This window comes from Glycine max, chromosome 10, assembly GCF_000004515.6.
Source record: "Glycine max cultivar Williams 82 chromosome 10, Glycine_max_v4.0, whole genome shotgun sequence".
Taxonomy (NCBI): domain Eukaryota; kingdom Viridiplantae; phylum Streptophyta; class Magnoliopsida; order Fabales; family Fabaceae; genus Glycine; species Glycine max.
In genome coordinates, this window is record NC_038246.2 from 38958812 (window position 1) to 38982915 (window position 24104).

The 24104-nt window shown below is 32.4% G+C and overlaps 1 protein-coding gene across 1 annotated transcript; it reads right to left on the reverse strand.

Annotated features, from left to right (window-relative positions):
* Nucleotides 1-3311: 3311 nt before the first annotated feature.
* On the reverse strand, nt 3312-7670 carry LOC102669877 (uncharacterized). Its single transcript, XM_006589074.4, has 3 exons — nt 7576-7670; nt 5554-6105; nt 3312-5248 (listed from the first exon to the last, which is right to left on the reverse strand). The coding sequence occupies exons 2-3, from the start codon at nt 6103-6105 to the stop codon at nt 3641-3643; spliced, it is 2160 nt and encodes a 719-aa protein (XP_006589137.1). The 5' UTR covers nt 7576-7670; the 3' UTR covers nt 3312-3640.
* Nucleotides 7671-24104: the final 16434 nt, after the last annotated feature.

Consider the following 24104-nt stretch of genomic DNA (forward strand, 5'->3'; position numbering starts at 1 on the left):
ATTAGCTACACATTTAACAAATTGACCGTTAGAGAATAGCTAATAAAGTGGAGGTTATGCTATTTGGTTTATAGCTAATTAAGAGCATTAAAAAAAAAGGAAATATTTGTTAAAAGAATAACAATCAAAACTGATTAAAATCAGTTAGGAAATTTGGGAATAAAGAAAAGGAATATTATATTTCCGATGTGGGACATCACAATGAAACAATTGTGGCTTCAATTTGCCATTGTCCAACAAAGAGCATCCCTAAATCAAATGTTTATTTTGGGAAGATTGTTTTCCTAGGTTGTTTCTCAACTCAGAACAAAGGGGAAGTGGTAAAAATTCCATAAAATTTGAAGCTATATTCCAGTGGAACTTGATCATACTACCTCTTGATCATACTACCTCTCTGTAAATGCTATTGAAACTGAGATATGCTATTGAGTCTGTAAGCATACTGCTAAATTATTCAACTACTAATCTTGATGTAAAATTCCCCACAGCCATACTACAATCTCTGTGCCCACCACCTGTTCGCCAAAAATTCTTTCCATTCACAAAAAGCCAGCCTATTCGCTATTGACTCAGATGGATATTTTTCTACTTCTTTCCACTTGATTAGCACCTACACCATAGGAGATAGGACATATATATACTAAACAGTAACATAACATTAAGCTCCCATCAAGCATTACATGTACACCAAACTTAAAAGGATAGATCATATAATTAATGAAATGAAAGGATAGCAATCCATCCTCTTTTTTCTTTTTCTCTTTTTTTTTACGAAAACAATCTATAATCTTTTATTTTTAAATCTAACAGATCATCTAATTAACACTTAATCAAAATCATGTCCTTCTGATCTTCATAGTTTCCTTCTAACTGATTTGTTAGGAGTAACTTCTATGAGGCAGAGATAGTCTGCTGCTTTTACTGTGTTCTTTGGTTTTTATTTTTTTCATCAATCATAAAAAAAATCAAAATCAATTCAACGTAATGTTTTTCATACTTATTGATTTATACTCTATCTCTTCTCTCTATTATAAAATTTATCCATAAAAAATTATAAAAATATGTATGCAGCAGGGCAGGTTCAAGGCTAGGGCCGGTAGGGGGAGTTACATTTTCGATCCCACTTTTACAAGTTGGAAAAAACTTAACCCCAACCCCAGTCAAAGCAATTTTTTCCCGTATGAATTAGGGTGGTCAAGGATACAAACCAATCCAACAATCTTGTGATTCTGAATTAATTCAAACAAAAAAATTCATATTGTTTCGGTTCAGATTGAACAAATTCAAATCTGATAAGTTAACGGGATCTCAAATTTTGATTTTAAAAATTCCATCCAATCCGACCCACATGATTATTTACAATGTTTTTTTTTTTTAATCTTTAGAGCTTGGACTCTTTTAGTCCAACCCAATTCTATTGTAGTTTTCATTTTAGAGCAATGGTTCAATGATTATTATGATTGTAATGTAAAACATTGTTTAATTTTTAACTTAAGATGGAACAAGTTTCATATTAAACTAGTGCATAAAAAATGATTTTTTGTTAAATGTAGAAAATTGCATACTATCATAATGACTTTCTTATTATTTTTTAAATTTTTTTCACTTTTGATGATAAATTCGATAATCCAATTTGATCTAAATTGATTATGATTGGATTGAATTGGTTTGGAATGAATTAGAGACCCAAACTAAACAAAATTAAATCCAAACTGATCAAACCGATTAAAATTGATCGGATAAAAAAATGTCAAGGGTTCAATGCGACTTAACCCATGCTTGCCCCTAACACATATAACCATAAATTCACTTGTTTAAGTCTTTCAGGGTTTTGCTAGGTGCACCTAGCATTATTGCTGGTGCACCCAACATTTTTCTAAAATACCAAAATTGTCCCTATGCTTTTTTCGCATTTGTGATGGGTGTGTGTGAGGGTGGTCCGTAAATCGTATGGATCAAGTTGATCTGTAAGGTTGATACGGATCAAGTTGATCCGTATGTTGATATCAAGCATACAGATCAACTTGATCCGTAAGACTTCTACGAATCAACTTGATCCATATTGTTCCGTAAAAGGCTTACGGATCAAGTTGATCCGTAAGACTTCTATGGATCAAGTTGATTCGTAAAAGGCTTACGGATTAAGTTGATCCGTAAAAGGTAAGTTGATCCGTAAGCCTTTTACGAATCAACTTAAATGGCTTACAGATCAAGGGTATTTTCGTCATTTTACCTTAAGTGTTGGGTGCACCAGCAATAATGCTAGGTGCATCTAGCAACACCCGTATCCCAAATATGATACTTTCTCAAGTTTCACTTTTGCTTGGGCATTGCTTTATGCACTCAGCACAATTGTTGGTACACCCCTCGTTATTAGCACGATGTTTTAACAAACTGAGCTAATAGGTCAATTATGTTATAAAATAATTAATCTCGCTATATATAACACTAAAATTTCTAATATATATTTAATGCACATGTAAATTTAGATAATAAATTTTGTGACAATTAGCTTTGATCTAATAATTAATTTGTTTACATATATAAATTTTTATTATATCCGTATGAGGCTTACGGATTAACCCATCCTTATCAATTTTATGGACGAGTAAAATTGAAATTTTGTTGTTCTGCTAGGGCGTATTGTGCTGGGAGCACAAAACAATTTTATTCTTAACGTTCGCCCATACAATTATCAGATGACTTGAATATATTTTTAATCCATGTAAAATTAGTGAGTTTGATTTTAATCCTTATAAAAAGTTTCTTAGTTTTTCATCCCTAAAAAATTAGAAATTTTGTTTTTGCACCCTTCTATTATGTGACACTCATTAAGTGTTTACGTGTTTCAAAAGTTCAAGTGATGATATGTTAAAGATCATAGACGTAGCTAGTTGAGAAGTAAAAATAATGCTTGAACAGCTGAAATATAATAAAACTTGAAGAAACATGCACGGCTTTTATAGCTTGCATGAACACGAATAAACAAAACAAAGGGAGAAAGAAAGAGCGGGATTTCTGAACTTTAAAATATACACAACAAGCTGAAAAGCAAGATATGTTTTTATCTAGCTTACTATATTAATAATAATTCACTCAGTCAGTTAAGCAAAAAAAGTGTTCGGCATTTTTGAGCTTGAAGAAGATGTTTTCAAAAGCCATTTTCAACAGGCCTCTAATTTGGTATATGATCAGGAAAAGTAACACAAAATGGCTACCCAGCGAGGGAGAATGTGTTGAATACTTGAATCCTTTATCATAGAAGTGAACAAATTTTGTTATTTTAAATTATGATAGCTATGTACCTCTGAGCATGTTTCATGAAACTTACAATTACCAGAAAACAAAAAACCCTTTAAAATCATCAAATTTCCCATATGGCAAAAATTATGTACATTATGTCTGTTAACTTCAGAATGCAATAAAGGCAGATAGGAGAAGCATAAGTTTCCAAAAGTCAAAACCTCACCATGATAGGTAACTTCTGAAATTCCTAGAATAAAAAGACCACTACGATTTAATATAATCTAAAAGGCTAGCTATGTTTTCATTGACACTAAAATCTCCATTCAAATGATGTTCTTCTATTGAATCTGGAGTCCCATACCCTGAGCTATGACTATGCAACATTCTTTAGACCTTAGGTGCGAGCCTTGCGGCTGCAAGCACTGAATGGGTGTTTAAGTGTCAGGGTGTGTTTTCTTTTCTGTTTCCTTTGTGCATGCAAGAATTCATTTGCAAAAGATTCCAACGCTCTAACTGTCAATGGTCTGTTTCTTGTGCTCTTCCTCCTTGGAATTGTGTCATTGGGCTTTGGGCCCTGCTCATCTTCCTCTGCCATTTCCATCATTTCACCATCTTCAAACTTCAGTGAAACCTGAGGTGCATTGAAGTTGATGGAATGTTGTGATTCACATTTCTCAACTTTGTCACAAGAAGTACCCTTGTCAAGACAGACTCTATTGAAATTTCTTTCTTCTTTTTTCAATTCCATGCTTACTTCAGCTGAATAAGAAATTAAAGTCACATCCTGCTGATGATCAAGTGGATTACCGGCCTTCTTGTTGGCATCTGGAAAGCAAGATGACTGGGAGAGTCCCAGTTTTTCTGATCCTAAGCCTCCTGAGGAGTTCTTAAGAATGTGGCTTGTCTCAGCCTTAGCCCAAGAAGTGAGTCTTTGCCGTTTGATGGGAGGAACTGCAACATCTGAATGACCTGATCTTGCTCTTTGACTGAATTGATTCTCTACGTTTCTCTTTGGTTGATTTCCATCAGGCACGTAGGTCTTCTGATTTTCACAGTTTTCTGCCATCTTGTTTGCATCATCAGGGTTAACATTCACTTGTTTTTGGCCACTAGCATCTCTATTGTGTTTACCTTTCTGGCAGTCAGCATCACTACTATTCTTTTTACTGTATATCTTAGCAGTTTCTGTCCCACTTGGTGAAATGTCATCAAGCTTACCTTTCCCTTGTTTTGTTTTACTAACATGCTTGTTCCCTTTATTATATACCATATCATCAGCATCTACCTCAACTTTACCTACCAAATTGGCAGGTAAAGATTTCAATTCCCTTAAATCAGATGTCTTCCCTCTGTGCACCAAACCAGTATCAAAAACTGCACACTTCATATGGTCTGCATTGTTAGTAGAAGCTCGGTGTTTGAGGTAACGATGGTGATGATTATCAGGTTGACTATCCTTGTTGGATCCCGTTTCTGCATCTTCCTCATTGCTGCCACCAACTTTAGTTTCTACAACTTCAAGCTTAAGAAGATTTGGTTCAGCTATCACTTTGCTCAAGACATCACTGACAGAATCAAAGTAATGATCACCTTTCACAAGTTTTCTCCTTGAAAACTTTTTAACACCAGGGAAAAGAAAGACCACAAGATTTTTGGAGCTTAGAGAGCCTTGATTCTTTAGTTTCTCCGAGTGCCAACCTCTTGCCAGTAAACGGGGCCAAACAGCATCCCAGAAGATATCATTACTTTTGGCTTTGCTCAGTCGATATCCTCCAGTCAAATGTTTGATTATATCACTGGGCCCAAGAGAAGACCAAGCTTTGCTAGTTGGTATTGAAAGCACCTGGGTTTTCTTCACATGTTCCACAGCTGGGCGGGTAAGGTCTGCCTTCCCCTTACCAATATCCACAGCTTCCACAAGAACACCAAGTCCGACAGTAGACTTCAAAGAAGAGATATATTCTTCTAGAGAAATTCTCCCCTCCGAATATGACTTGGAAACCTGATTATAAACATGAGCAAAGTGAGAACTGAAAGGAAAAAGAGTCCATTGACATCATAGTATACATTGACACAAGCTAAGCTAATAATCAGGCAGATGAAAGGAAAAAGAGTCCATTGACATCATAGTGTACATTGACACAAGCTAAGCTAATAATCAGGCTGATGAAAGGAAAAAGAGTCCATTGACATCATAGTATACATTGACACAAGCTAAGCTAATAATCAGGCAGATGAATCATACATATTGTAGTTCATCAACAACAACACTGAAGACAGGGGACTCTCAGAAGCAAGGTTGAATACCTGTTGCAAAGCATCTTTAAATTCTTCTGAGACATGGAGAGTCAAGTGAGACAACAGTTCACGTTGCTTCCGACCAGAAAAAAGTTTGTGTCCTGTTATACATTTTCTCCCTTTTAATTTTTTGCAATCTGACCATCTCTGATATTCATCAGACTTATAAAACTTCCCATAGTAAAACGACAGTATTTCCCCCATCCCTTTGTTCTCTAAAAATCTTTTTATCTGCACAAAATTCTTCCTGAAGATAAACAAACCAAGGAGAAAACTTTTTACATCAGCATCACTCCACGAATTATTCAAATTAGCTGCTGCTGCTACATTATCCTCCACTTCCTTATCTACAAGTTCTGAATCAGCAGGATTCATTGGAAGTTTAAGCTGTTCTGATTCTTTTATGATGGAAGGAACTTCCACCTGGTATTCATGACCAATTCGAAGATTTGACTTTGTGGTTCCAACTATCTTGCTTATATCAGGAGAACTTGGAGGAATTAGCTGCCTATAAGATGCAAGCTCCATAGTATTGTCATAATCCTTGCCAGTTGATTCCATCTGCCAAACAGCATAGGCTGTTAAACTCGTAACTATAACTCAATCAACACTTGAAATATTATAAAGAAAATGTAGATTAGATAATGTGCTTCAAACATGACTTAGAGCACTTCACCTTTAATTTGTCACGATTATTAAATTCTTTAAACTCAAACACTATATGTACACTCTATGTAGTATGTACTGCTTGTTTGAGTATTAAGAAATAAAAAATATCTCACAACACTCGGGCAGATTTGAAAGGCAGCACAAAAATGATTAGGGTTAGCACTTTGCTGAATCAGTTCAAACTAGTCAAGTGTAAAAATTTGAATACAGATAGTAAGCATATCAGGTGAGAGATGAGAGTGTGAAAGGAGTAAATTTCAACCATATAATTAAAATGTATGGTTAATATTAGAACTAATAAAGTTCTACAGTCAAGATAACTCTCACACACATGTGCGCGCCCACACACACACACAAATCCTATCCCCCAAAACCCCCATGTAGTTGGCTGGTTGCCCACTAATGCTTTTGGAGGTCAATGTATTGTACATGATTACAGTACAAGTAACAAAGGAGCAACTTTTGGGGAACGAAATCTTCATTGATCAGTAATTAGGAATTATTTATTGATCAGTAATTGTATATCAAAAGACATTCGTTGATCAGACATTAGAACCTAGCTAAAATTAAAACCATTAATTTACTGTGATAAAGCAACAGAATCCTTAGCAATGACTACCAAAAGCACTCACATAAAACCCTATCTATTCTCTTTGCTGGAAAAGAAAATTCAATTTGCCTACCCTACTCCTTCTCGAATACAACATTCTTCACAGGTTGACACAGCTTCAGAATATGATAACCAACCACCATGTGTATGCGATCTTAGCAGGGGGAAAAAAATACCCTTTGTGAAAAAATGACATCAACACGAAGAATTTTGATTACCGACCAACTATATAGATAACAAACCCCCTAGCCTCTTACATGTAGGTTCATAATCAAAGCTAAAGAGTATGCTTGCAGATTAAATAATTAAACATACAACAAACAGACTCGGACATATATAAATAAGGAAAAGTAAATGAAATCAAGCACGATGACACACAGATTAAGCACAACCCCACATGAGATCACAACCATATATTGATAACAATTAATGGAAACATTATTCATCAATTTTTTTTTTTAAAAAAAGATTGTTTCTTGGTATCCTATGAATTATAAATATCATTATACAATAAACAAAGAGCAGCACATAAACACACATTGGACAGGATGATTGGTGATTGATAACAAAGACGGATGAACATTTGCTAACCTTAGTGTATGTGTATACAAGAAAATGAGTGGTGATATTTTGAGATATACGTGTTACAAAATATAAGTTTGGTGAAACACAACATAATGAAGCATTGAAAGGAGTAGTGCTAAGAGAAACACAAGGTAAAGACTTAAAGGAAGAAGAGATAAAATGAGAACCTAATTGTGAAGAGGGGCCTCAAAGGGTGAATTCATTTGCAGGCCATGAGAGAATATATGAGAATGAGAGACTCAGAAGAGGGAACGAAGAAAATAAAGCATGCTGATATACACTTGAGTTTTAAAACGCCACGAGTTACATTGAACGAGTGACTCGGCCGAGTTCATGAAATTGGCGCTGAGTTGACCAGATTAGAAAGTCATCACAACAATGTAATTTGGGCTTTGGTTATATTGTTCTTGAAAAATTAGAATTTTAGGTTTTTATATCCTGAGAAGATGAGTTTGTTCCAACTCACTAAAATGAAGATTAATCTTGTTTGATACAAGAAGGCTTCACAATATTCATACACTTGTTTAACCAACTGAATTTTTTTTTTAAGTAATTGACTTTTAGTTTAATTTTCATTTTAAAAATGACTAAACCACCATTTCTTGAAAGTTAACGCACTTTTATTTATTTCCTAAAATTAATATCATTTTAAAATTTGGAGTTATTTCGACTAAGTCTAGTCTTAATCACTTATTAGAATTTTGCTCCATAAACATAAGTTAATATTATCATTTTAAATCACATAATTTTTAAATTTTAAACTAATGTAATTGATAAATTGCTCTTTCAGAAACTTATTTAGAATTCTCTAAGCTTTAGGGAAAGAAACTTATTTAGAATTCTCTAAGCTTTAGGGACTAATATGATAATGTTATATATTTTCATAGACTAAAATTGTGCTACTCTTTAAAAATATAACTTGAATTTTTTTTGTCCTAAATTAACATAACCTCAAATGATATAAGTTGGACAAACAAAAAATTAGCTATGAAAAAGTGTCCTAATTTGCAAAAAAGTTGATTGTAGCCGAGGCAACATTTTAGAAGGATAAGCTTACATATTTTTCACATTTTAATGCAAGTTTCTTATTCCTTAGCTCCTTATTAATAATTAACAAATAAGTCGATGGCAATGCAAGTATAAAGAAGAAGGGATGGTAGAGTGACGTTGTCTAGGTCATGGACTCATGGTTGAACAATGTTGAGGTTTGGATCAACATAGATGAAGTGACTATGTGAGATGACTTGGTGTAGAAATTTAAAAGAAAAGGAGAAGAAAAAAAATCCACACAATGATAATATTTAGGTAAAATTGTATTTTTGGTCTCCCTAATTGTTTTCAATTTTGATTTTAGTCCCCCTTTAGATTCATTCACGAATTTAGTCCTCCAATTATGTCTAATCCCATAAATGTGGTCCACAAATCCAGATTTTGATGTTGACTGTTACAAATGAACGTTGACTGTCATGTGTCACATTCTGATTGGACGATAAAAATGTAGTGTTGTTGTCAACATCCAATCAGAACGTAACAGTGACAGTTAATATTCAATCAGACCATGACACGTGACAGTCAACATCCAATCAGAATGTGACACGTGGTAGTCAACATCTAATCAGAACGTAATATGTGACAGTCAACATCCAATCAGAACGTGACACATGACAGTCAATATTCTTTTGCAACAGTCAATTTAAATCTCGACTTGGGGACCACATTTACTAGGTTGGACATAATTGAAGGACTAAATTGATGAATAAATTTAAAGGGGGACTAAAATCGAAATTAAAGAGAACTAAAGGACCAAAAATGTAATTTTACCTAATATTTATAATATTTAATTTCTTTGACTTTCTTCAAAGTTGTGTTAGTTATAATTTGCTTAGAGGCATATGTCTACATGCATTTCATTTTCTTACTACTTGTACTTGGCCAAGTGTGTCCTTTAGAATTATGTTAGTCTCCAAATGCTTCTTTGGAAGAGGTTTACTTCGAGCTCTTAAATATTAACTAATAAGGAATATTAATATTATTGTTAGTAGAAAAAGTGGTAACATTATTAAGTAGTGGTTCTCAGCCATCATCTATTAGCTCTTAATTATAATGTCAAACTTGTAAAAAATTGATGAACATTCTTAACTTCTCTACATAATGTAATCAAAGCCAATTGTAATTTGAGTCGTGGAATCGACATAATAAGCATAAGAATATTTAAATATTGTAGTTCATTCCATTTACTGCAAATTACTAGCACCGTCATAGTGCTCTTAAATGAAAAGTCATATTTGTTAACAAATTATAAAATAATAGTCATTTTCTTTCTCTTTGACTCATCTCAAGCTTCATCAACAAATATACAAAATTTAACACTATCATTTTTTTCCTAATAACACTTCGTACATAATCATCAATGGTTTACAATATCTCTTCTTCAATAATTTTGTGGAGAATTTTCTAACACAACTATAACAACTTTGTTATTATAAGATGCTAAAAGCTTTAATAACCCAATAAAATTGTCCCTGTTTTTTTAAGTCTTAACTTTAATCACTTTCTAGCATATTTTTGAAAAATTATCTAAAAAAATACTATCAATTGTAGTCTTAAGTTGCAATCAACTATTTTCCACTTTTCTTATATTTGTTTTCACTATTAAAAAATAGAGTTTCAACATCGGTTATTAAGGACTTTCAACATCGATTATTAACCAATGTTGAAAGTATCGACATTAAAAGTATTATCGTTAACATCGATTTTCCAAAACCAATGTTAATATAAAATTACAACATCGATTATTTAAATAACCGATGTTATATAATAAGAATTTTAAAAAAAAGTTATATATCTTCATATCAACATCGATTTTAATCAAAACTGATGTTAATATATGAAGACAACATCGATTTCTAGTAAAAACTGATGTTGTATGTCTATATTAACATCGATTTTGATAAAAACGGATGTTGCTGGTAATCAAAACCGATGTTATTTACTTATAACATACATCAGTTTTTGGTAAGAACCGATGTTGTTTTATTACCATCAACATGAGTTTTTATCAAAATCGATGTTGTTAATGAAACTTAACATCGATTTTTTAAAAAACTGATCTTAAAATAACATACAACATCATTTTTTTAAAAACCAATATTGTTTTTTAGGATTGTTTTTTAATATGATGTATGTTTTTTTTTAATAACTCCAAAATTAACCTGTAAATTTTAAAAGCGGACCACACAACATATAATTTTCATTCTGTTTTGAAACAGTTTTTATCAGAAATTCCATCAAAAATTTATTAATTACTGAATTAAAAGAATATTTAATGTTAAGGAGACACATGAATTGTAAAAAATGTAAAGTAACTAAACTACAATTACAAAATTGCCTAAACATCCTAGGTTTCATTTTTAACTTTCAAATAATACTTTGCCCACTAGATGCGAAACACCTTCAATCTCTTTGATTCCAATGGTCTAGCATCATTGAAATACTGCATGATATAATTAAACATAAGTTAATAATATAATATCAATCATAACAAAATGAAATTTGTTTGAATTAAACAATTATTGTTTCTCAATTATTCTTGAAACTTCCTAAGATTATAGTTGACATTCAGTGTATGACGTAATACCCACACTCAGTGCTTCCTTTTTGTCTATTACACTAAATACATTATAAAATTTAGCTTTGTGAGCCCCAATTATGCCATTGATGGGACTGGCCAGCTCAAGAACATTTTAGTAACTGCTGCTTCAGGTGGTTAGGGGTGGGAATAGGCCAGGTTGGCCTACAGGGGCCTACGACCTGGCCTACATAAAGTCTGGCCTGAACTGGCCTATTTAACTAAAAGGTTAGGCTCAGACTTTTTTAAAAGCCAATTAAATTAAATAGACCAGGCTTAGGCTTGTTAAAAAGCCTTATAAGCCTGATAGGTCGACCTATATATATGTATATATATTTATATTATTTTTTGGTACCAATTTATACTTATATTATTTTTTGGGTACAATTAATTTTTTTTTAAACCAACAGACTTTCATTACACATTATTGCTCCATAACTTTCATTCTTATAATTAGGTAAGACTTTAATTTCAAATTAGGGGTGTGAGTCATGTGCCCCTTTATATTACTCATTATTTTTATTTGCTTTCCTATTCTGGTTAATGTTTTCTTTTCCATTAACTTTCCTATTACGTTCCTACCTCAAAGCAAACAAATATAAAAAGACTTTTAAAAAGGCTATCAGGCCAGGCTAGACTTTTAAAAAGGCTAGGCCGAGCCAAAATAAAAGCCTTTGATAGGCTATAGGCCAGACTCAAGCTTAAAAAATTTATCGTAGGCTAGGCTCAGGCCTCTTAAAGCCTGGTCTGGCCTGGCCTATTCCCACCCCTACAGGTGGTGTAGGTCACTACACTGACCAACTAGCAAAACTAATCCTATGCTTTAGAGGTCCGGAGTATAAGGTACATGTTCTGCCATGCAACATGTTGGACTCTCTCTCTCTCTCTATTCATTCACACATGCATGAAGTGGTAGTACTATATATAATAACACCACTAGCACTTCCTCTCTTAACCATGCATAGATATATTGTGACAAGCCTAAGATTTTCTAAACTAACACTGTCTGGAACCACTATTACGCCTGGCTGTAGCCATTATTTTTCACATGTTTATTATCTATAACACATTAACCTACTATAAATAGCTAGTAGCTGCTACAATATGTATGCTAGACTTTAGGACAAATTTCCTACGTTTGTAAAGGATTTGATTTTTGTACAATAAAGAAGGCCACGTGAATGTTCAATATTCTTTATTTCACATTCTACAACAGCATAAAAATTAGTTTAGTGAAATTTGAGTAATTAAAGCTTGGCTTACCTTGTTGAAGGTGCGGACAACAACAAATCTCAACACTAGCTTAGTCGAACTTAAAAATAGTTGAAGAACTGTAATTGTTGGAGTTAACTTTCCACTTATTAAAGTTGAGAGAAACAACTCTACAGCCAATGTCCCAATCAAGTTGGTGCCCTCCAACATGAAAAACGAGGTTAGATAAGTTGGTGAGCCTGGAGTCTTTCTCCAAAGTAATGGCATAGAGTAGACAACACAATTGTTGCATGGTACTAGCTCACAATGTGAAAGCTAAGTCTACAATATTTAAAAATGTTAATGGCCAATGGCTAAGAAAGGATGTGTATGTGATTACCTTCTGAATTATAGTAGTTACTAGGACTGACAATGAATGACAAATATAAAAAGACCATAAATATAATTCGTGTCAATGTACAGAAGAAAAAAAGAGACAAACGTTTATAGTTGATTCGTTGAATTGAATTCAAGTGGCAATCTTTGAGCCTCTAATTCGTGCCAACAACACCTAATTGAGTTGTTTCCACAATATTGTTAATAAAACAACTCTAATAGCTATTAGCATGACATTGGCTGACTTGTCAGCATAAGCATGGCCAACTCAGATATCTACAACATAATTTTAGTTGTATTTATTCAGGGAATTTTTCCCTATTCTTTGTGATTGGATACTAGGTTTCTATCACAAACCAACAATGACAACAACATATATTAACTTATATATCACTTACTGAGTGAAATCCTTGAAGAGTAGCCAATGCAGTTGAATTTTCTGCTCCAGGATAACTCTGTAAAAACAAGTCAACAGTTAATAGCATAAATACTAGATAGAGTTTGGATACAAATAAGTGCAGCCAACAACTACAATTTATGCACCCTTTAAACATAGTCTTCTATAGCATTTAGTAATACACATCAATAATCATGATGTATCAATCATAATTATTCTAGTACTAGAAAGATTTAGAATTATACCACAAAATTTGTCATACTAACTATCACTTTATAAGGATTAAATATTAATAAGTAAAGATTTTTATAAGAATTACCGTAGAAGTATATTAATAATATTATATATTTTAATTTTCTTTTCAATTTTTCACTATCCTTAACATATCTGCAATCAAAATCATTTTATTACGATAGTGTTAACATTCTATACACTTCCTTTAAAAAAATGCTATATACACTTTAAACTTAACATTTAGACATAATTTATTACAATTGCCTTTTTTTAAAAAAAGGCAAAGAAAGTATATCATTAATAAGATACCAGAGATATATAGCATGTAGGTATAAAAGGATAATTTCTAAGGTTATGAAGTATTTATAACAGCAACAATAAATACTAAATAACCAAATTTAACCCGACATCCCCACACAAGAGCATAACACTATATATCCCCCAATATTGTAGTTTAAACTATATAGCAATATTACTATTCTATACCAACTTATATCACCAAAAATACTAGGCTTTAATTCCTCCCAATAACTACAATAGATAATTGATAAGGTAGTTCTGCACAAGTTTGACCAACAATGCAAAACCAAGCTATAAATTAAAGAGCACTAGAGCACTAACCACCAGATGCACCAGCAATGCAAACCAATCCTCTGTACTACATGTATTTGAGTAAAGAACATTACGTATTGAATTGTTATACATGAATAATAATTAAATAACACAGACAAACTTGATTTATTTACACACCTTGACAGATAAGAATTAAATCTCAACTGTGACTAACTTGAATGAGTTGTAAGTTATGACAACTTGTGTTGATGAATCCTCTAGCTGATGTCATAGAAAAGCTGCAAAAAGTAGATGAAACTTATGATTTTGTTCGAGAAGATTACCTTTTCTTGACTGTTGGAGAGGCGGTAACTTCACTTTCATCGCTAATGAAGGGCCAATCACCAACCATGGAAGAATAGGAGGCACAGACAATTGAGACTTAGTACTAATTTGTTACTTAAGATAGCAGAAATAAAAACAAAAATTAAAAAGAAGCAGCAACGACATAGTAGAATAGAGTTGGTATGGACTGATTAATGCAACTAGCTTAGAAAACTAGGTTCCACTAGGTATCTCCTTGTGGAGTTGAAGTCGTATCAAGTTATTGGTTGTGAATTTAGGCTTGAGAAAATACTAGTAGCACACTTTTTTGTGTAGCACTCCTTATTTTGGCATTCATGTTGATTTCCATGTGCTTTTGGTCATTTATACATTGCTGAATGAAGCCATATGTTTATTTTTGTTTGTCTCTTAATTAAAAAATGTCAAATCCATGACCTCGACATGCTTAAAAAAAATACACTATAGAAACTAGTTTTCATAAGAAGAAATCACAATGGGATCAGAAACATGCTTCGAAGAGAACTGCAAACTTGGGCGTGCTTATTGAATGAGACTGAATAGCTAACCATCCATTTGGAACGAAAATAGAAAAACAGCCCAACAAGAAAAAGTGAGTACAAAGAGGAACCATGAAGACATGAAGCTTACCTCGACACCAACAGCGACAATGGCAGCGAAACTGGCAGTGAGAACGAAGAGTCGCTAAAGGAAGACATACGCGGAGGCACAAAGTTGCGATGAAGACGATGGCGTGGGCGACACTAGAGTTGTGGCAAAGACATGAGTGAATTAGGGTGTGAAGCCAATAATATTTTTAAAAATCGAGTCATTAAGATTGGTTTTTTAAAAAAATCGATGTTAAGGAAGTGATGTTAACCTTAACATCGATTTTTTAACAAAACCAATGTTAACTTATCATTTTCCAACTTCAAATTTTTGAAAAAACGGACGTTATCAAAATCATGTTAACATCGATTATTTAAAAAACTGATGTTAAGAAAGTCACGTTATTTATCATTGTAACGATGTTAAATTTAAATTTTGTAGTAGTGTTTCCAAATAACCTTTAAAAGGCTTTATAACCATGGAAAGATTGTACGTTCGATTAACTCGGTTAATAAAATTTATATTCTAATAAATTAACATTTGCCTATAAATTTTTTTTATAATCATTCTAATCGATGAATTGAGATTTTTTTTCCCACGTGTTCTAGTAAAGGACTATTTTATCATTGACTTTTTCCTATTTCACTACCATCAAAATTATAATATAGCTGGTTAAAATTGCAGATAAAAATTAAAGGAGGATTAAAATTGTAATTTAGAAGAAAAAAATCTATTTTTTTTCTATATAACAATCCAAATTCTATATTGTATATTTATGAAAAGCAATTAAAGCTTAAAAGCAATCCAAATTTAAAACTATTACGGTGTTGCCTAACATCTATTTATAATGTATAGGAAATAAAATAAAATCTCAATATTTCCTAAATAAAATAAAATAAAATAAAATTATAAAGTGAAATAAAAAAAAACTGGATCTTAATATAAGAAAAAACAATATGTTAGAATAATTGAAAGAAGAAAAAGATCACTTACTACAAACACTAAGGGAAAAAAAAATTCTAAAATAAAACACGTACTGCACGTTGCTAAAGGTCCTGGCCTTCTCTTGTCTTTGTTTGAAGATAGAAAACGGATGTAAGCGTGGAAAGAAGACAAAAACTGAAGGAAAGAAAAAGAGTTCAATATTTGATAATAATACTTAGATAGCTTGTAAGTTTTTTTCTTCTTTTTTATCGGTAACAATTCAAAATAGGTATGAAGAAAATTTACAAAATTTATATACATTTTATTTAATCAATTGAATTAAACTCATTTTTTATTCGTAGGAATTGACCAAACAGAAAAATAACACTTATATATCTTGTTTAATCAAGAGAGTTAAACTCTTTTAAAAGACAACTTGTAAGTTTTAAAATACCTTAAAATATTTTTAATAGATAAAAAACTATTATTGTATGCATTTTAAGTTTCTACTAAACATAATGTATATATAAAAAGAATGATAGGTACAATTAAATGTTTCATAAAAATGAATGTTCAAATTTCATTACTAGTATAAAAATTTTTATTGACATTGGTAATTTTTTGTAACGTTAAAGTCTAAAGGGGCTGGCTATGTATTAGTAAATGGGGAAAAAATTAAAATTTATGTTATGTTTAGTTGAGATGGTGGAAATATAGATGGTAGGGGATAAAAATAAAAGATAAATATTTAAATTAAAGTAGAGTGTAAGTCATGTGTGGTCCACATGAAATTTATATTATTTTTTTTCTATTTCTCTTGCTCTTCCTAAGTCAAGCACATCTTAAAATGAAAAAAGAAAACAATAACAAGAAATATATAGTATTAAGATTTAATTGTACATTTTATTTTTTACTTTTTTTATATTTTACACGTTTTTGTTACTATTTTTTCTTGCATATTTTGTTATTTTATAAAAAATCTCATGAATTTTATATTGAATGTTTAGTGTCATTAGTAGATTGCTGACATGAAAATATACTAACATGACATTGACATAAATTAATGTACAATTAAAGATAAAATAGACAAAATTTTAAAAATAAAGATAAAATATACAAAATTTTAAAAATAAAGATAAAATACATGAAAATAATAAATGATAAAAACAATGTTAGAGAAAAGACTAAAACCCTTACCTTTTTCCTATTTCACGACCATCAAAGCTATTAAGTTATTTAACTTGTCTAACTTATAAATAAAAGTTATTTTAATATAAAAAAGTTATTTTCTAACACTATACTATTGCATTTGGTAATTGCAAATTTGATCTCTCAAACTATGAATAATTGTGAGTGCAATTTAATTTTTATTTATTGTTAAATCTTTATATTTTACTAACATGCCATTAGGGTTAATGAAATTAAGTTCAGATTTTTTAACCAAAGTCTTAACTAAGTTTGAGTTCTTTTAATAAAAAATGTGAGAAAAAAAATACTTTACTAAAGATGATAAAACTTAGTCATCAATAAAAATTAATAGATACTATACACTAATATTAAGTAATCAAATAATATATGATGTGAATCACAACATTAGTGATATTTATAATTATATAAACAAATTGTATATTTTATATAATTAAATAAATTATAAAAATTAATGATGATTTAAATAAATCATGGAGTAAACCACAACATAGGTGACATGATTTATAATTAAACATATTCTTTTGTACCAATAAAGTGTGACATAGTTGATAGCTAATCTTATCCCTTAGACGTGTGATCATGTGTTCGATTTATAATTAAACATGTTTTTTTTTACCAATAAAGTGTGATATGATTGGTAGATAATCTTATCTCTTAGACATGTGTTCATATGTTCGATTTTTAATCCGTGCATATAAAAAAATATTTGTTGAGAGATATCAATTTGGATCTCGAGATTTTAGTCTTATATGATATAAAATATTTAAATATGTAAAATATTATTTTTATCTATAAATTAAATATGTCAAATGATGCAACGACTTTGCTGCTACTAGAATAGGAAGATAGCACAGCAGAGCAAGCAAGGGTTAGAATTTAAAATTGCATGTGAGCACACCAATACTATGTCAACAATCCATGTCAATATCACGTGATTAATGACCTAACCACAACATAAATCGAACTAATGGAGGGATAAACTTCCCGAATGTGTGAGGGAGAAGAAAAAAAACGTTGTAATAAAATTGGCAAAATGGTTACAAAAGCAAGGGACAAAATATGGAATTAAACCTAGTATGAATTAGGGGGCGATTGCACCTAATTCACTTAACATGGTACTCAGTCCCTGTACCACTTCTTCCAGCATGTTTTTCAGCTGATGGAGTTTGGAGTTGAAGTTCTTTTCTCTCTGAAGCCAAGCAATTTTCTCATTCATGAGGGTGGCCTCTTCTTTGCATTTTCCTTTTCTTCATTGGCCTGGAATAGCAATGCCTCCTTCTCTGAAAGTGCTTCCAATGGGTCTTTGGCCCCAATGGCCCTCTTCGGTTTTAGGTAACAATGGTAATGTTGCTTATAACCAGGTTCTTCACCATCATTGTTGGATCCCTTTTCTACGACTTTTTCATTGCAGCCACAAACTTTAGTTTCTTCAACTTCAAGCTTAAGGTCTTCCTTCCCCTTACCAATACCTACAGCTTCCACAAGAACACCAAGTCCAACAGTAGACTTCAAACAAGAGACATATTCTTCAAGAGAAATTCTCCCCTCTGAATATGACTTGGAAACCTGATTAAGTGATTATAGACATGAGCAAAGTGAGGACTCAAGGGAATTAGAGTCCATTGACAATAAAGGTCTAAATAATATCATTTGTCCATCATTAGCACAAAAATAACTGGTAAGTCAGATATTTGGCATTAATTAATAATCACTTTAGCTACTTTGCTCATACATGCTAAGCAAATAATCAGGTAGCTGAAACATGCATAATGTATGTAGTTCATGAACAACACCTAGCACAAGGGATACACTAAGAGAAAGCTAGGTTGAATACCATTTGCAAAGCATCTATATATTCTTCTGAGACATGTGGAGTCAAGCGAGACAATAGTTCACGTTGCTTCTGACCAGAAAAAAGTTGGTGTCCTCCTGTTATACATTTTCTCCCTTTAATTCTCATGCAGTCTGACCATCTACGATATTCATCAGACTTATAAAACTTCCCATAGTAAAACGACAGTATTTCTCCCATCTCTTTGTTCTCTAAAAATCTTTTTATCTGAACAAAATCCTTCCCAAATATAAACAAACCAAGGAGAAAACTTTTTGCATCAGCATCACTCCATGAGTTATTCAAATTAGCTGCTGCTACATTATCCTCCACTTTATTATGTACAAGTTCTGAATCAGCTGGATTCATTAGAAGTTGAAGCCGTTCTGTTTCTTGTATCATGGAATGAACTTCCTCCTGGTATTCATGACCAATTCGAGGATTTGACTTTGGGGTTCCAATCATGTTGCTTATTTCAGGAGAACTTGGAGGAATTAGCTTCCTATTAGATGCATGCTCCATAGTATTGTCATAATCCTTGCCAATTGATTCCATCTGCCAAACAGCATAGGTTGAAGGCAGTCAGAATTGATAACCACTAGTATGAGGCTACTTTGCTAACTTCTGTTTTCCTTTTTAAATTTTCAACCACATATATGCATGCATATTTGTCTATCTAACAAAATATTAGATATCAACTTGTCTTTAGCTTTAAATTGTCACAATTATTCTCCTAAAAAAATGTCACTATTATTAAATTCTCTAAAACTCAAATATTATTATGGATTGCTTGTTTGAGTATTAAGAAATCATAAATCTCTAACAACACAGTGGCAGATTTGAAAGGCAGCACAAAAGATCAAGCTGTTGGCACTTTGCTGAATCAGTTCAACTAGTCAAGTCAAGTGTGAAATTTGGAATTTAAATAGTAATTAAGCGTATCAAGTGAGAGATGAGTGTTAAAGAAGTGAATTTCAATCATATAACTATATAATCATAAGCATTCATATATGGTTATATATATAAAATCTCCCGAAACCCCAATCTGTAGTTGGCTGGTTGGCCACTGATGCTTTTAGAGGTCAATGTATTGTACAGAATTAGAATACAAGTAATAAAGGAGCAACTTCAGGGGGAAGGAATTCTTCATTGATCAGTAATTCCAAAATATAATTTTTTTTTCTGCACCAAGGTAATTAGAATCTAGCTCAAATTAAAACCATTATTTCTATACCAAGGGTAAAGCAACAGAATCCTGATTCCTGAACAATGGCTGCCTAAAGTACTCACATAAAACCCTATCAATTCTCTTTGCCGGAAAAGCAAAGCCAGTTTTCCTACCCTATTCCTTTTCGAATAAAACATTCTTCATAGGTTGGCACAGCTTCAGAATATGATTACACCATATAACGACCACCATGTGTATCCCTTATTAGCAGGGGAAAAAAGTAGCCTTTGTGAAAAATGATGTCAACGCCAAGAATTTTGATTACCAACCAACTATAAGATAACATACACCATATCCTCTTACATGTACCATTATTATAATCAAAGCCACCGAGTGTGCTAGTAGATTAAATAATTAAATATACAAGAAAGAAACAGAGCCAGCCAGACGTATGTGACTAAGGCAGAATATATGAAATCATGGAAACCAGAAAATAACAAGTACAATGACGCAGAGATTGAGCACAACCCCACTTGAGAAATTGCTAAGAATTAATGGACGCATGTTTATCACCAAAAATGTTTAAAGATTCTTTCTTGGTATCCTAAGAATTATGATATCAGATTATCATTATTATACAACATTCAGCAACCCCTCATGAGATCGCAACCATATATTGCTAATTATTTTCCCATTCATAAAAAAACATATATTGCTATGAATTAATGGATACATTGTTTATCATAAAAAATATTTAAAAGACACTTTCTTGGTATCCAAAGAATTATGATATCATTATTACACACACAACAGCACATAGACGTACATATTGGACAAGATGATTGATAACAAAGATGGATGAAATTAACATTTGTTAACAGCCTCAGTGAAAGTGCTGGAAACGTCAAAAGCATGCATGCAAATACGTATGTTTATACAAGAAAATGAGTGGTGAAACTATGAAGGGTGTTGTGATAAGAGAAAGACAAGGTAAAGACGCAAAGGAAGAAGAGTAAAATGAGAAACCTGAGCGTAAAGTGGGGCTTCAGTGGGTGAACTCGCTGGCCACGAGAGAGATGAGAAAACAAAGAAAATAAAGCATAATGTTAAACACACTCCACTCGAGTTTTTAAACGCGCCAAGTTACGTTAAACGAGTGACTCGGCCGAGTTCATCTAATTGGCGCTGATTTGACCAAATTTGAAAGTCGTGAGAACAAAAGGAACAAGATAATCCTTGGCTCTATTCTTCTTGAAAAATGACAATTTGGGTTGACATGATTTTTAAAAAAAATTAATAATGAGTTTGTTAAAAAAAAAGTTTTAAGAGTAATTGAGTTTTAGCTTAATTTTTATTTTAAATCTCAAGATTTAAAAACGAGTTAACCATCATTCCCTAAATGTGTAACACATTGTTATATTGGTCTTTAAAATTAATTTTTAAAAAAATAAGTCTCTAAAATTTTCATCTAAATCACTATTGATATTTTGGTCTCAAAATATAGGTTAATGCTATCATTTTAAGTTGTTTTTTAAATTTGGATTAACTAAATTTTTGTTTCAATTTTTTTTAAATTCAATTTTTAATTCTGAACAAAAGTTTGACTAATGTCTTTTAACTTTTTCTGGTATGATTTTTAATTCCTATACAAAAATTTTATCGATTGATATTCCGAAACTTTTTAAAAATTTGTTTTTTAGTCTTGAAATCCTATTAAATGATTAAAATAATGGAATTAAAACTTTTGGTTAGCGTAACTCATTGCTAGAATGCCATGGACGCCATGTCATTTATTTTATCAAATACCAAGTTGTTTTTTCAATTTGGCAGTCATGAGACTATTACTACTGATCAAAAAACTATTTTTACTAGTCAAAAAATGTTTCAGCATGTCAAGTCTCAAAATTTCTCTTAAAAAATGTCAAGTATAAAAATATCAAGTTACTCACTTTAACTCCTTATTATGGCCAAATTAATGAACAAGGCGGGGCTATAAACAAGATTTTGATAAGTCCTTTTTTATAAAGAAGATTTTGATAAGTCTTATTAAAACACATATTGGTTAAAAACCCAAAAATTGGCATGAAACGTTAAATCAAATCTTATGGACTTGTCGAAATTCCCCTTAAGGTGCTACATGAGTTACTCCTTTTAGATTGGTGTATGGTCATGAAGCAGTGTTGTCAATTTAAATTAACTTACAAACTATTCTAGAACAAAGACAAAATGAGTCGTCGGATGATTGGGACTTAATGTTTGACAAATTAAATAACTTAGACGAAGAAAGATTGGTCACGTTGGAAAATATTGTTCGATAGAAAGAAATAATTTCTCGATTTTTTAATAGAAGCATGAAATAGAAGAATTTTAAGGCTGAAGACTTAGTTTGGAAAGTAATTTTACCCATTGATAAAAAATCGAGAATACATGGAAAGTGGTCATCAAATTGGGAGGGACCGTATGAAATCAAAACGGTTTATTCTAATAAGGCCTGCTCGATTCACCAAGTAAACTTTGAAATTTGAATTGCATCAATAAACAGAAAATATTTAAAGCAATATAAACCAACCATTATGGAAGTAAACATACCACTCAATTAGCAAAGGTATGAATCCTGTTCAAAGCATTCTAAAGAGCTGGAAATAATAATCAAAGAAAAAAGAACAAATTACACTCACCCCCTTATGTTAGGGTTTATTTCACCTACACACTTTTGGTAAAATCACATTTTTTTTGTCTCTCCTGAACCTATTGATTTTTGTGAAATGTCTTAAGAATCCCTATCACTCTCGTGCAAGTCTACTTGCAGTCCTAGTTCACGCTGATTTCACCTACGAAAACACCGTCAACTCGCTCCTCACATCCCTCGTCAACTCTGTCGCCTTTGCCAACCACAACCACAACAAATTCACCGTCCTCGCCTCCTCCGACACCATCTACAGCCTCTTCCAGTGCCGCAGCGACCTCACCCTCGACTGGTGCTCTCGTTGCATGTCATGTACAGTCACCTAACTTGGCACCCGCTACAAATCACATGTCTAGTTCTTGTTAAGGTTGATAGTGTTAGTGGGTTAGGGGGCTGTTAGCCCATATTTTCGACGAGCTAAAATATGCTCTAAGTATGCATTAGATGTCGTCTCGAGTTTCGAAGCATATTACAGAGCAAGAGTCTGGTCAGGACCTGCTCGAATCGAAAAGAGAGGAGAATCTTTAAGAAGGAATTCCCAGGTTCAAAGAAGTATTTACGAAGTACAAAGCTAAGACAAGAAAGAGGACTTCGAGCTATTGGGCAATTCGAACTGGTGTATGGACGAGTCGAAGTCGAGGCAGCAAGAGTTCTGGACTTAGCGTAATTTCTGAACAAATCTTCACCAAATCAGTTCGATCTCGAGTAATGTGGATAACCGTTCTAGGAAGCGGTTATGCAAGGTGTACGTAGCAGGACACTTGGCGTTAGGATAGCGTTCGACCGTTAGGGCAGTTTATTTTCGAAAATCTATATATAGCAGTTTTTTAGTCAGATTTCAGGGTCGCAAATCATTTCTACAAAATCCTTAGATACTCAAAGTACCCAGCGCAGAGAGAAACGAGTACACAAGGAGAATGTATGTTTGTGAACCATTTTAAGTTTTCTGTAAACTTTACATTTCGAATGCAATGCATTTTTCATTTCACTTTAGAATTCCTGTCTTTTAAATGATTCATTCGATCGAGTGAACTCACTGCTCCTTTACATTCTGCAATTTTCCTTTCCTTGCCTAGTTACTTCCAGCATTTCGATTTCTGTTAAACAATTTTCCTTTCTGCAAATTTCGAACTAGTAAATGTTTGTTGCAATGATGAACATTCAAAAGCTTTACATTTAAACGCAAAATACACAAGTGACATGCTCCTGAGATTCACTAGTTGATCTCGCAAGCAATTAACTTAGACTAGCGGTTGTTTACCAAATTCCAGCGTAAACAAATTGGCACGCCCGGTGGGACTGGTCAATTGTGTGTTTTAGTTTTAAATTATTATTAAAGTTGTTTAGTGCAGTTGGTTTATTGCATTCTTAATTGTTTTGATTTTGTATGCATTTAAGAAGTGGGAAATCTGTTCCACACTTAACAGAATTCAAAACTCGTACAAGGATGGCTAGACCACCCCCAAGTAATCGAAACAATGACCTTCCAAATATGGAGGGGCAACCAACGCAGACCTCTGTCAGTAATG

What these genes read in the sequence shown, in the direction of transcription:
- LOC102669877 (XM_006589074.4), bottom strand. Translation starts at nt 6,105, where the DNA reads ATGGAATCAACTGGCAAGGATTATGACAATACTATGGAGCTTGCATCT. An exon ending in TTAAAGATGCTTTGCAACAG is followed by an intron (nt 5,249 to 5,553) that starts GTATTCAACCTT and finishes GTTTATAATCAG; the next exon opens with GTTTCCAAGTCATATTCGGA.